At 42.2% G+C, this 13,319-nt stretch overlaps 1 protein-coding gene across 2 annotated transcripts in view; it reads left to right on the top strand.

The window, feature by feature from the left end:
- LOC138249981 (inosine-uridine preferring nucleoside hydrolase-like) overlaps positions 1-13,319 on the top strand; it is a 169,863-nt gene that overhangs the window by 53,017 nt on the left and 103,527 nt on the right. The window contains exon 2 of one of the 2 annotated variants that reach the window (XM_069204264.1): positions 243-685. The exons of the other annotated variant lie outside the window; for it this stretch is intronic. Coding sequence (XP_069060365.1) covers positions 567-685 — 119 coding nt within the window. The 5' untranslated portion in view covers positions 243-566. The remainder of the gene's footprint in view (positions 1-242; positions 686-13,319) is intronic. 2 annotated transcript variants of the gene reach the window in all.

Consider the following 13,319-nt stretch of genomic DNA (forward strand, 5'->3'; position numbering starts at 1 on the left):
AACTCTGGAATAATGAAGAAATGATTTTTTCCATTTAGACCAAATTATGTGCGGTTCTCCTGGCATAGTCAAAAAGAAAGGTGGAGGTGGAATATTTTGCATAGTAATAATAAATAATAAACAAATAAGTCACTAAAATGTTCCTCTTTTTTTGTTATAGAGTATTTTGAAAAAATAAAAATGCTGAAAAATGCTTATTTACTGAAGAAATAGCCTCTTTTTTTTTTTTTTTTAATACACAGGCTTAAGAATGGCGTGTGAATCGCTGAAGACGTTTCTGTCCAGGTCTTCGAGATGAGTAGAAAACTAAAAGGATGTTTTCTAAAGGAAGTCTCTTTTTAACTTCCCCAATACGCAGCCTCCCGGATACCGTGCGTATCGCTGTAGTTCTCCCCGACTCTGTCGCCGAGATAGTTCACCTCGAAAAGTTTGATTTCTAAAGGAAATCTCCTTTCTTAAAGATAACTGTGCGTGCGTGTGAGAATGCGCACAGCTTCGATAAAGATCGGAGATCCTTTCTTTCTGACGGCTGCACGTGCGCAATCTCCTTTCCTCTTGATAACTGCATGTGGGTGTGTAGTGCATACAGGTTGAAAAACACCAGCAGAACATGCGCAATGCTGCTTGATGTCGGAACACTTGCACACGTCAAGACTCCTCGAGAAACAGCCACGAGAGCAGAACGGTATGTTGATTTTCAAATACTCAACGCTCGCCGTTTGAAAAATTGAGTAATAAGTCAATAAATTGAAATAACAAGAATAAAATTGGCTCACCGGGTTCCACAATATAACGAAGATCCAACTCCTGGGTTTTTCAAATAGTACTAATCACGATCCTTGTCAAATTTGGAGAAATCTCAAAGAAAGCCAAAATTGCGTAACTGTATGGTATTAGGACACTCCAAAATCTTCCTTGCCACAGCTCCTCGCCAGTGTAATAAATGCTCCAAATTAGACCGAAGATGTGTAGGTTCTTTATCTGAACTATCCCATCCACTTGCAACCAGTCAGCAGCTCTCTCCTACTCCAGCCTCAGGAATAGAATTCCCTCACATTCTATAATCTAATATGATGTAATACATGACATCTACCACAACTGCCAGGTAAAATCTGCTGGTGAGAAACAGAAAAAACAGTAAATGACCCCACACTCTAGGAGAGAGCTTCCAGAGCGTGAGGGTCATTTATCTTTTGTTTCACCAGAAGGTCCAGCTTCAAGAATTTGGTTAAACAAAAAAAAAAGGAATATAATAATTTGGTGAATGACTGTCAAAACAAACAGGGCCATCCACCAAATTTTTCATACCTTGACGGGAACTGCCATGATGGTGGCTACTTTCGAGGTACAAGGCTGACTTCTGGGCCAGCGGTCATCTCTAAATTTGACAGACGAAGTACAGTCTGGTTGGAGGATGTAATGTCCACTGCCGTCCCTATGGATGGTACTCTGTCCATCAAACTTAAATCAGGTCCTTTGTCCATTTTTGCAGCTCAGAATCCTCTAGCGGGCAAGCCTGAAGCTGTAGCTAATGAAGTCCTTTTGAAATCAGACCAGTTTGCCACACCTGACCCCACTTAAGCTCCAGATGTCTTGGGAGTCCAAAAATGTTCCCACTTTTTCAGACTTTCTTGAGTAGCTCCTCTTGGGGTTTTTTTTTATGCTCCCAGGACCTCAAGGACAGCAGTAGGGAGCAAGCACTCACTCCATCAGAGGCTACCAGTAGCATCCAATCCAGGACCAGTAGCAGCTGGTCAGCTGGGCACACCATGAAAAAGGCCTCTTGCAGTTTGTTGTGTTACTGTAGCTACACAGGTGATCAGCCCTCTGACCCTTAGAGTGCACTTCTCAGTCCTGGCTATAAGAAGGATCTGGTAGAGCCCCTTCGGTCACCACACAGGTCAAATACAGCAGGTCCAGTCCTCTTCTGTTCTTCTTCAGTTTTGGAAAGTGTTTTCCGATGAGCTCTCTGCAAGGTGCCTTTTTTGTAGGATTTACTAGCCAGTAGTGAAGGTGACTCCTGGACACTCTCTAACCAATGAGGAAAATGTTCCCAGGGGCAACCCTTCCCACTTTTGCACTATATCCTGTTTTCTTTACTGAAAACAATTCCACAGTACACTACTTTGAGTAAAAGTAATCAGGGCATTCCCTTCCTGCCCTTAGTCTTCTGCTTTCCTAGTCACGGCATGTTTATGCAAAATAAGCAGCCCCCTCCTCCTCAACCGCTCCAAACTGATTCTGGGATTAGCTCCCCCTCTTGCTGGGCTACTGTCAAACTGGCTGCAGTTGGCCCAGTGAGCAAAGTCCTCTCTTCCCCGATACCCCCTTTACACTTACCTATCAATCGGCAGGCCTCAGCCTTGCTCCTTTCAAGTTAAGAAAGTTGATGGGCCCACCCCGGATGCTCTTCCTCAGCTGAGAGGAGTCACATGCTTCAAACTCAGGTCTTGTTGCCAAAAGACCCAAGCCATTATTTCTGCTGTGGGAGCTGTTTGCACAGTTCTTTAAGGGGGAGTATTGAAAAGGGCCAGCTGCTAGAAGGCTAATGCTAATTAGTCTACTGAAGAGGTTTAGGCAGATAAAGGTTTCACTTTTTAAATGTTGCTTTTCCTAAATATTTATCAAACATCTCATTTCACCAGTGAATTTAACTTTTAATAAATATTAGAAATAGTGGTTTAATCGTTCTGGTTCCTTATCTCAAACCCGAGTATATTGGAATGGTATTTTCTTCTGAACTTCAGATTTTTCTCATAGGACAGCTAGCCTTTTTTCCTGTGAAAATAGATTTTGGGGGCAGGTGACCATAGATACATGCACCGCTAAATTCTTGCATGTACCATTTTGAAATGCTTTCCTGTCAAAAAGGTGTTTTTTTACAGGCTCATCTGCAGGAGTAAAAGCAACAGCAGTCAGGCTACACAGGTAGACCTAAAGGAAAGTTTTGTTTGTCAGCCTAGTGGACGGCACATGTGCCGCAGTCCACAGGTGGCATTTAACTTCCCATGCCATTGGTTTATTTATCCTGCACCATGTACCACAGCATTACTGGAAACCTAAATATTCCAGATGTGGATTAGCCAATTTTACCATGTTTAGGGATCAGAGCACACACGCTGGAGACTAGAAGGCAGTGTTCTAGTATGCAGAGGTAAAAAATCAGCAACACCAGTAATGAAAAAACGGGGACGATCATTGGAATATAGTGATTTTTCATACACAAACCCTTAGTTAGGTTTAATTAATCTAATTACATTAATACACCACATTAACCTATCCCTAACCATTATTTTAAATAATGTTATGTTAAAGAATTATCCTAAAACGAGCTCTAATTCTAAATGTAATTGAAAGTCTAATTTATATTTTAATATTAACTTGATGGATCTAAGCTTAACCCTGAACTGTTATTCAATAAAAACTGAATTACTTTTGAATATTTAAATCCAATGAATTTGACATAACTATAAAACATGTTATGCTAAAAATGGAACAAAAAAAGCAACCATTATCTTTTTAGTAATTAATAATAGTTTTCCTTTATCCTTTAATAATAATGATTAGACTAATGCATTTAAGTTTAATGCTATTTTACTTTATTACTGGAGTGGCCTTCTCTTTAGTGGTAATCAGTTCAGTCAGTGTGGTGGAAGAAAACCAAGTGGAGAGCATGTGAGATAATTCTGTTTAGATAAGTCAGCCAGGGTTTACTGTGGTAGACGAGGGGCTGGTTGGGAATACCTGATTCTTAAATTGGACTAATAGAGGAAGCTTAATACAGGATCCTTGTCTTTTGGCAATAGCTTCAAATGCTCTAACAAATCATTACAACCACATGTGAAAAGACAGCCTATGGCCTTACAGGGACGTATGATAACTACCCAACAGAGATATGCTAATGTCTTAAGGACGGGCATGCTGTGTTTTATTATTTAAATAGTGTATGTCTGCAACAGTGTAGCTTCATGAATGAACGGTCTTTCGGAATTGTTCATTACTTCATGTCACGGATTGTCACACACATATTCAGCTGTTGTGTACATTATCACCAAGCTACAAACAGCAGATTGACTGTTATTTTGAAAAATGACCTTAGGTGAGGGATGAATGAGAAATGTTATGTTAGTGAAGCTTTGTGTAACTAGAGATGGCAGTCTTCGGTGAGACAGACAAGGGTGAACAGGTTGTGAATTATTCAGTGTTCTGTTTCACCAAGGCACCTCAATGAATTGATTTGCGCTGATTTAGAGGCTGTTTAATGTGTCATTGAGTTTACAAGAATTTGCAACAATGCAGGTGCATATTGTTGCAGTGACTAATTTGGGGTCTGCCTGAAAGAACAGAGGATATACATTGTAGATCAGATTTCAGGCTCCCATGATGTGTAAGTGGCCTATTAGTATGACCTTTCAAAATCTGCTGAGACATCAAGGAGAATGGTTGTCCCTGCACCATCTTTGTATCCCTGCTTATTGAGGTCATCTCATATGAAACTGAGGTGGATCTGTTTCCTTAGGAGGTGTTGAAACTCACTTGTGTTTGTTATAGATTTTGATTAATCCTTGCATTTGCTTGATAGTTATTTAAACGGGTATGTAGGCAAAGGAATATTTGAGATGGTTCCATAGCTCTTATGTCTTTAAGTGCAAATTGTTTTTTTTTTTTAAGTAAAGGCATTATACAACCAGTTTAAATTTAGTGGAGGTTTGCAGAGTGGGGTTTAGAAGAGAGATGAGGGACTGTGACAGTAGTGTCCAGAGCTCCTTGAAGGCAGTAGGTGGGCATAGGTTGACAGGAGAGTGGATTTTCACCCCATGGAGACCAGTGTCTGAATATGGGATTGGTAGAGGGGTGTGATATGGTCAATGATTGTTGCAGTGGGTGTGTCTCTCTTTTAGATCAAGACCTCTTCAGGGACAATACACCCTGCTTCTGATTTCAGACACATTTCACACCACTTGTGCCCTCCCTTTCAAACATGTTACAATTGGTATACACCTAACTGAAATCTTTTAATTTACTTTGTCACTAGTATATGGAACTACTTATACCCAGGGTGGGTAAATTAAATGCTGCTAGTGGGCTGTAGCACTCATTGTGCCACCTACTAAAGTAGCACAATAAAACATGTCTTCAAGCCTGCCATTGCAGCCGTGGTGTGCTGGTTTAAACTGCCATTTTAACCTAGCAAAATAAACCTTTTGTCAAGCCTAAACCACCATATTTTTTAAATACTTATAAGTCACCCCTAGAGTAGGCCTTATGGCATGGTAAGTGGATGTCTATTTAATATTTTACATGGCCTGGCAGTGAAAAACCTCTGTAGCGATTTTTCACTGAAACAAGGCTGGCTCTCCCATAGGTTACCACTGACTTACACTATTACATTTAATAAGTGCTAAAACCAGATTGAGGATAGCTAGAAAATGGTTCAAATGATTCATTGAATGGTAATTTAAAATCCTAAACGAAAAAAGGCTTTCCTTTAGTGTCCAGATATCATGTGATCTCTAAATGCTCCCCTACGGCGAGATGTGTATTGCTCCCAGACAGTAGACAACAGGCTCTGAGTGTGGGGGACTCCTTCCTTAATAGGATGGCCCAGGGGTGGGAGGGGCTGAGCCCAGCCCCTTTCTGAGCATCAAATGAGGCCTACCTTGAAACTGGCAGATGAATATCACACCTCACCTTCTTTTCCTTTGTCTCTCTCTAGTCAGGGTGGCATCAAGCTCAGTGGAGGTAAAGGAACTGACCAAAACTGTTTTATGAGGTGGACAAAGACATGCTTTCCTCCCACAGGCGTACAATGGGCATAAACGTTCCACAGTTATCTCCTCAGAACACTCCGGGACATGTGAAGAATCAGAAGAAGACTGCCCTGCTGTCTAAATCGTGAATGAAGACTGGACCTACTTGCCTTGAACCCAGGACTCCAGAAGTGTCTCCAAGGGTCAGTTCGTGACTTCTGGTTTGAGCTGCAGGGACACAACAAGCTTCCAGAGGCCTCTCTCTCTGCAACTGCCCAGCTGACCAATTTCAACAGGAACTGCCCTGGACCTTGCTGCTGGCCTCTGTTGGAGGGAGTCCTAACCCCCCATCAAGAGGTGCTGTCCAGGCTCTGGACACTTGACTGGTATTAGTGTGCTCCTAATGCCCCCAAAACTGCAAGAAGTGGGACTTAGAAACATGTTGTCAGTTTTCTGCTTGGAGAACGTTCAGAGCCTGGGACCATTGTCAAAGCCGCAGCCAGCAACATTTAATAACTTGTCGTCTTCAGCTTGCTGGTTTGCCCTGCAGAAAGAGGTCTGACTTCCACAAAAGTTTCTAAATCCAAATGTAGAGGTCTTCATTGGGACAGAGGCCGAATGCAGCTCACTGATGTGGAAGCCTTCCTGGACACAGACTTCGCACCCTCGGACCTTTCCCGCCTTCATCAGCATCCCCACCGGGACCCTGTCCTTCAGCAACCTGCCGTCATTGAGTGCCGCTTGAGATCTGGCTGCCCCCCGACAACTCGTTGATGACCACTTTTCCACCAAAAACGTTTCTATGTCTTAAGGTGAACTTTCCACCTGTGTGAATTTGGTCTGTCCATGCTCCATTGCAGTCAGTTTTAGATTTTGACTTGGACACAGTCTATGAGACCAGTTAACCATAATGGGCGCTGTCTGCTTTTTGGCACTATTTTTAATTAAAATGCCCAAGTCATACTCAATGGGTTTTTGTCATTTTATGTCATTTTATTTATTAAAATGTACTCTGTTTTTCTAAAGTGGTCGGGGACTTTTCTTGTGTTGTATTTTTTTTAACTTTATTGCTGTTTAGGTACTGCATGAATACATTACACATTGCCTTTAAGTTAAACCTGGTTGCTTTGTGCCAGAGTGTCATGCACAAGTTTATTTAGTTATTTTATGCTTCACCCCAAAAAGGAAGGTGATTATTTTTTGAGGTGAGGTCTCAAACTCCTCAACTAATGCTCCAATTTCTTACAAGCTGTCAGGAAATACTATCAGTTTATGGATCTGTTGTTTCAAGTAAGTGTCTGAGTGACTACTTTGCATTTTTTAGTGAGGGTCTGTGAGAACACTACGGGGCATACCTACAAGCCTCTATCACCACCTTGCGCTACCCTAGCGTCATTTTTTTTTACGCTGAGGCAGCGTTAAGGAGGCCTTTCTCCTGTGCCATATGTACAAAGTGGCGCAGTGCTTGCATTACACCACTTTGCACTTTGTAAACCCTTGCGCCACATTATGTCTGCACCAGGGCATGATGTATGCAAGGGCGACGTTCCAACGCAGGGAGGCCCGAAAACATGGTGCAGTGAAATTTACATTTCACTTACATTGCACTTTTTCCCTCATTTTTAATGCCTGCTCACAACGGACGTTCAAATGACTCACACGTTTTAATCAATGGGCCTCCCTGTGCTTTGCTGCACTAGCGTCAACATTTTTTACGCTAATGCAGCAAAGGGCCACAATAGTGTCAAAAATGTAATGCTATTGTCCTAACGTCGGCCATGGTGCGCCGTATTATAAATACGGCACAACCATGGTGTTGTTCGGTGGGGCTAGTGTGACGCGAGAAAAGTGGCACATCGGGACCGATGTACCACTTTCTTGTAAATATGCCCCATATCTCTTTTTTAAAGCGTCTTTTTACTGGTCTTGGATTTACTTTGAAGTCGGATACACTGGATGGTTCCTAACAGCATATAACTGTATTTAGTAATGAGTTTATTTCTTTTCCTGGTCGAGTAAATAAGCTGTTAATCATGCAATAGTTGAATGAAAACATGCAACCTTACCTTCTTATAACTTTAGCTCTGAATATAGTTCGATTCCAATTTCGAAATTTCTGAGTTACCCTTTTATGAACATTTAGTTAAGGGAGAGGTTTAGCTGGAGTTTAATGACTCGCATGTTCTTGTTTCTAACAAAAACATGATTCATAGGTGGGTATGGGGTTAAAGTATACACTGTCCCAAATGAAATAATCCTAGGGCACATATAACCAGAAATTAGTGGCCTGTTGTCATAGATCATTTTACAGCGATCCAGTTCATAATGGTGATCACCTTCCCGTATCAACTCTCATGTTGGTAGAGCTTTCAGATCGTACAGCGAAGCTTAAAAAGGTTTCAGACCATCTTTTCTATAGGTAAAAAGCAGCAAACAGCAGATGAAATGTTTTACGTTGATAAATAGGAAACGTATCATTTGCAAACATCATGGACCATTAGGTGTCGAGGCAACACTAGTTACATATAAAGTTACCTAAAACTAGTCAAAGTTAAAAAGAAGTAAAGGGAAGACAGCACAAAAATATTGGACACGTAGCATTGTGCACACACACAGGTACTGTAAAGGGAGGTATCTGACCAGTAGCAAAAAGATGGTGCATTCACACAATTTGTTAGAAAACATCAAATGGCCTAATAAGCTAGAAATCAAGTGGTCTAATAAAATATCCCTAAATATCTTTTAGAATGTGAGTTATAATTTTATTTTTGCTGCACCTGGAAGTAAGGAGTGAATTTCACTATGGGAACAATTGTTTTGAGTCAAGGGTTCTGTGATAAGGCAAATAGGGTTGCGGCAGACCTGCTGAGAAACACTGTCCCCGAGCTCACATACTCGAATGCCTTCTTATCCAACAAGATTACGGCCGCTAGGTTGTTGTCAGTAGGAAATCGATTAACTCAGCTAGATAGTAAGTATTAGTTCTCCAGGATTGAGTCAGCGACCTCATCACAACACTATTACGATTAGATTTTTTGTTGTTGTAAATAGCTTATAATCAGTACTTAAAAGTGTTATTGGCCTGTATGAAGATATGGGGGCTCATCTTTCCCTTTCTTTAAATAGTTTACTAAAACTCCTTTCTTGAAAAGAGGGTGGGACAGAGCACCCAGCGGACATGGAATAAAGCAAATCAGAGAGGGGGGCTGCTAATAAAGTGGAAAAGCACTTAAAACTCTGCCGCCACCCCGTCTTCCCCCAGGCATCAGATCGGGGTAGCTCTCTTATAGCCAGCCCTTTTAACCTCTGTGGGGCTGTTTGAGCGTATTTAAAGGGCTGCAACCTCGCTAGTTAGCGATAATTTATTCGTATTCCATCCTGAATAGTTATTATTTAAATTTCGCCCCTCTATTAATTAAAATCCATTCTCTATTCGCTTTTTGGAAATCACTCCATATTTTCGTGATTGGATGGATATTGTTAATAAATATGTCGATTTTACTATTTATATTTTCCTCTTAAGAAATGTCCCTTCAAGTTAAAGGCAAGCTGGAGAGCAGTTTCTTGCGCCTGGGCTCCCTGGTGCGCTGTCAAAACTAGCCAGGGGCGCTGCACACAATTTGGGAACCACTCAGAGGTGCTTTGAATCGGTAGCTTTCATCATGGTATTGTAAACAGAACACCCTGCATTAATTACTGTGACCAGCGGAGGGCGCCAAAGTACAATTAATAATATCCCTATGACAAAAGAACAAAAATAGTTTCCAATATATGATTTTCAGCAACCTGAACGAGAGAATAAAGAAGACAAACTGTAAATAGTGTAGGAACAGGTCAATAGAGACAGACATGAGACTCCAGAGCGCCCAGCCTCTGTGACAATTCTGAATGTGGGAACAATGAAACCAGAGTTCATTTCTCTGGCACTGACAAAGCAAGACGGATACCAGAAAGACATAATGTATGAAGGTGTCTGAGAAGAAAAGAGAATATCCAAGAAAAACTGAAAAATAATAACTGACCCATTCTAGCACAGGAAGGAGATGTCAGAAGCAGCCGCCAGATGGGTTACATCCTTTCACCAGTTTTGTCAAAGGAGGAGATGTGGCCTAGCAGTTAGAGCTGTTGACTTTAGAACTTGGGAACCAGGCCGGAGTCCTGGCGTCAGCTACCATCCTTTGATTCTGTGCAAATTACTTAATCTCATCTGTGCCTATTTAAAAATAAAGCCTGACCCTATGTAGTATCATCCGGTGCTCTTCTAAAGCTCTCTAATGCCCTCATCAGTTTCATCCCAATTATTTTCCAGGCTAAAAATGGTAGTACTCCAGAGGCTGGGATTACGTTCCCCCACACGCCAAAAAAAAGTAACATAATGAGGAGCCGTGGCCAACACGGCCAATAGGTCAAAGGAGCCAGAGATCGAAAACGTTTGGGAACCACTGATGTAGGGTACTAAATCCCCTAGTGTTGATTTAACAATATTCCAACTGCCTATATGGACGGCGGCTTAGTGCTCACTTACAATATTATTTTGCGTTCATAGCCGTACAGTTGTCGCTTTTCTATGCAGGGGTCTCAGTTTGATAACTCTCTAATTTCACATATGCTTGATCGCTGCGATATAGCCAGTGTGCCGAGAGCCATTAAGGATTCTAAAATACAGAAGAAAGGGCCAGATGTATTAAGCTTTTTTGCATTCGCAAACGGTGCAAATGTCCGTTTGCGAATGCAAAAATGCGTTTTACGATGTATGAAAGGCATTTGCAGTGGGAAAATAAGAAATCACAAAAATAGCGATTTTTTGAGAATGAGACACAAATTAGCATGTCGCAAATAGTGATATGATTTACCGAATCGCTTTTTGCAAAATGCTAATTGCGATACAGAATAGTGAATCTCAGATAGCAATCTCGTAAATCGTGCCGTTATTTGCGAGATGCAGATTGCGACACACAAAAACGGATTAGAAATGCGATGTAGCAAAAAATCGCAATTTGTGATTATTCGCAGAATGGCCGTTTGCACATGCAATTTACCAAGAACTGCAACCAGGTGGTAACCAGGTGCAACCTATATAAAGAGGCCCAGAATGCCTCAGCCCCTCTTCCACAATGGCTGCACTCTACGCCATGGCAAGGAGAATGAGGATCTTGGCAGGTTTGAGGAGAGAGAGGAGGAGACAGGAGTGCATTTTCAGAGTGTGCCTAACCCTTTTTGACCAGACTGAGGAGGAAATTTATGATAAGTACAGGTTAAGCTCAGCCATGATACTTGACCTGATAGCTGAGCTACAACCCATGCTTCAGTGCACAACACACAGGATAAATAGCATACCCACACATGTGCAGGTATTATGCTACCTACACCTACTAGCCTCAGGGAGCTATCAAGGGATCATAGCAGCAGCTGGAGGGGTATCACAGAGTGCCCTCTTTAGATTTATCAACGCATTTCTCAATGCCTTGCAGAGCAGAATACAACTGTACATAAGATTCCCCAACACCCCACAGGCATTACAACAAACCAAAGTTAATTTTTACCAGATAGCACAGTTCCCACATGTGCTAGGTGCCATTGATGGGACACATGTAGCAATCTGTCCACCATTGGCCACCGAGTATGTGTATTGCAACCGTAAAAACCATCATTCTATGAACATTCAGGTGATATGCAATGCCTCCTACATCATTACTGATCTCGTGGCCAGATACCCAGGGAGCACACATGACTCCTACATCTTTCGCCACAGCAGGATACACACAAGATTGCTAGCTGGGGAGTTTGGTGAATGATATCTACTAGGTGATTTGATAGTTCAGAATAATGCATTGATGTAAGCATGACGTCAAACAGCAAATGTACTCATTTTACTCTCTGTGCATTCAGGAGACAGTGCCTACGCAGTGCGCACCTATCTGCTAACGCACTACATGAGCCCAGCCACTCCAGCAGAGAAGAGGTACAATGCTACACATAGGGCTACCTGCAATGTGGTGGAGCGCACTTTTGGGCTGCTGAAGAGCCGTTTCAGGTGCATCCGGAGGAATGGAGGTGCACTACAGCACAGCTGTGAGACAACATGCAAAATTGTGGCCACATGTGCTCTCCTGCACTACATAGCAACCACCAGGGGCATACCAGTGGGACTCACGGAGCCAGACTCAGATGAGGATGATGATCCCTTACCACCCCTTCTACCAGCAGACAGGACCAGTGCAGCAGAAGGCAGGCAAAGACATGCTGACATCACGCGCAACCATTTTTGATGTAAGTAATGACAAATCCACTTCAATAATATGGGTGTCAGTAGTTGGCATCTTTGTTACCTTGACTTCAGGTAAACAATGTGTCATTAGGACATAGCTATTCACAATGGGCAGACATGGGGCCAGATGTCTCATCACGACCCTTTGCGATTCGTAAATAGCGATTTTTAAGAAATCGCTATTTCCGACTCACAAAGTGCCATGTATCACATTTGCGATTCGGTAATAGCGATTTCTTAAAAATCGCAAATGCTATTACTGAATTGCAAATTGCGATACCAGCCCCATTCGCAGCTATGAGCCTGTTGGCCCATATCTGCACATTTTTTGCATTTCCAAAATTGCGATTTCTGAACCAGAAATCGCAATTTTTGAAATGCAAAACCCCAGGGTGTTGGGGGGCTAAGGCCCCCTCTGCTGCACCCCAAAACACGTTTTGGGGACATGTAAGGTGCACACATGCCAAAAAGGCATGTGTGCTTTACATGTCCAATTTAAAAATGCATTTTAAATGCAGTTTTCAATTTTGCACCTGGTTTCAGTTAATGGTATTTTGCATGTGCAAAATGCCATTCTGCGAAAAATCGCAATTTGCAATTTTTTCATGCATCTCTTTGCGACTTGGAGTTTGCGAGTCGCTATTTGCGGCTCGCAATTTCCTACTGGAAACACCGAATCGCAAATTGCGACTCGCAAAACCAGGTTGCAACGCAAAAAATCGAAATTTTTGCGATTTCTTATTTGTGGTCTGCAAATGCCTTTCATACATTGCAGACCACTTTTTTGTACTCGCAAACAGACGATTTTTGCGATTTGCACCGTTTGTGAGTGCAAAAAATGTCATACATCTGGCCCCTGATCTATTAACAGTGTCACACAATTAGCATCATAGCATGACTTTATTTCTACATGTTGAGGTGGTCCCCTGTAGCCCTCATCATCACTTCTTACGTCCATGCACTCCACTTGAGTGCTCAGTGCCTTTGCTGGCACCTCTAGTAGCAGGTTCACCTGCAGTACTGTGTCTGGCACTGCAATGCCTTGGATAAATAACAGGGACTGTCAGACTGCTGAGGCTAGAGGACTCCTCACTGTCACCAACACCCAGTTAGCCGGTTGTGGCACTGCATGCTGTTTGCATGGCATCCACTACGTTGGTAATTTGCACAAGTCCCTGTGCAATGTCCCGACTGCAATGTGCCATGTCCACCTGTGTGGCAACGGTATGCCATGATATCTGGGCTGTTGAACTTGCAAGCCGATTAACTGATCTACAGAAGCTATGAAACTTTCAAAAATA

Source organism: Pleurodeles waltl, chromosome 8 (assembly GCF_031143425.1).
Source record: "Pleurodeles waltl isolate 20211129_DDA chromosome 8, aPleWal1.hap1.20221129, whole genome shotgun sequence".
Taxonomy (NCBI): domain Eukaryota; kingdom Metazoa; phylum Chordata; class Amphibia; order Caudata; family Salamandridae; genus Pleurodeles; species Pleurodeles waltl.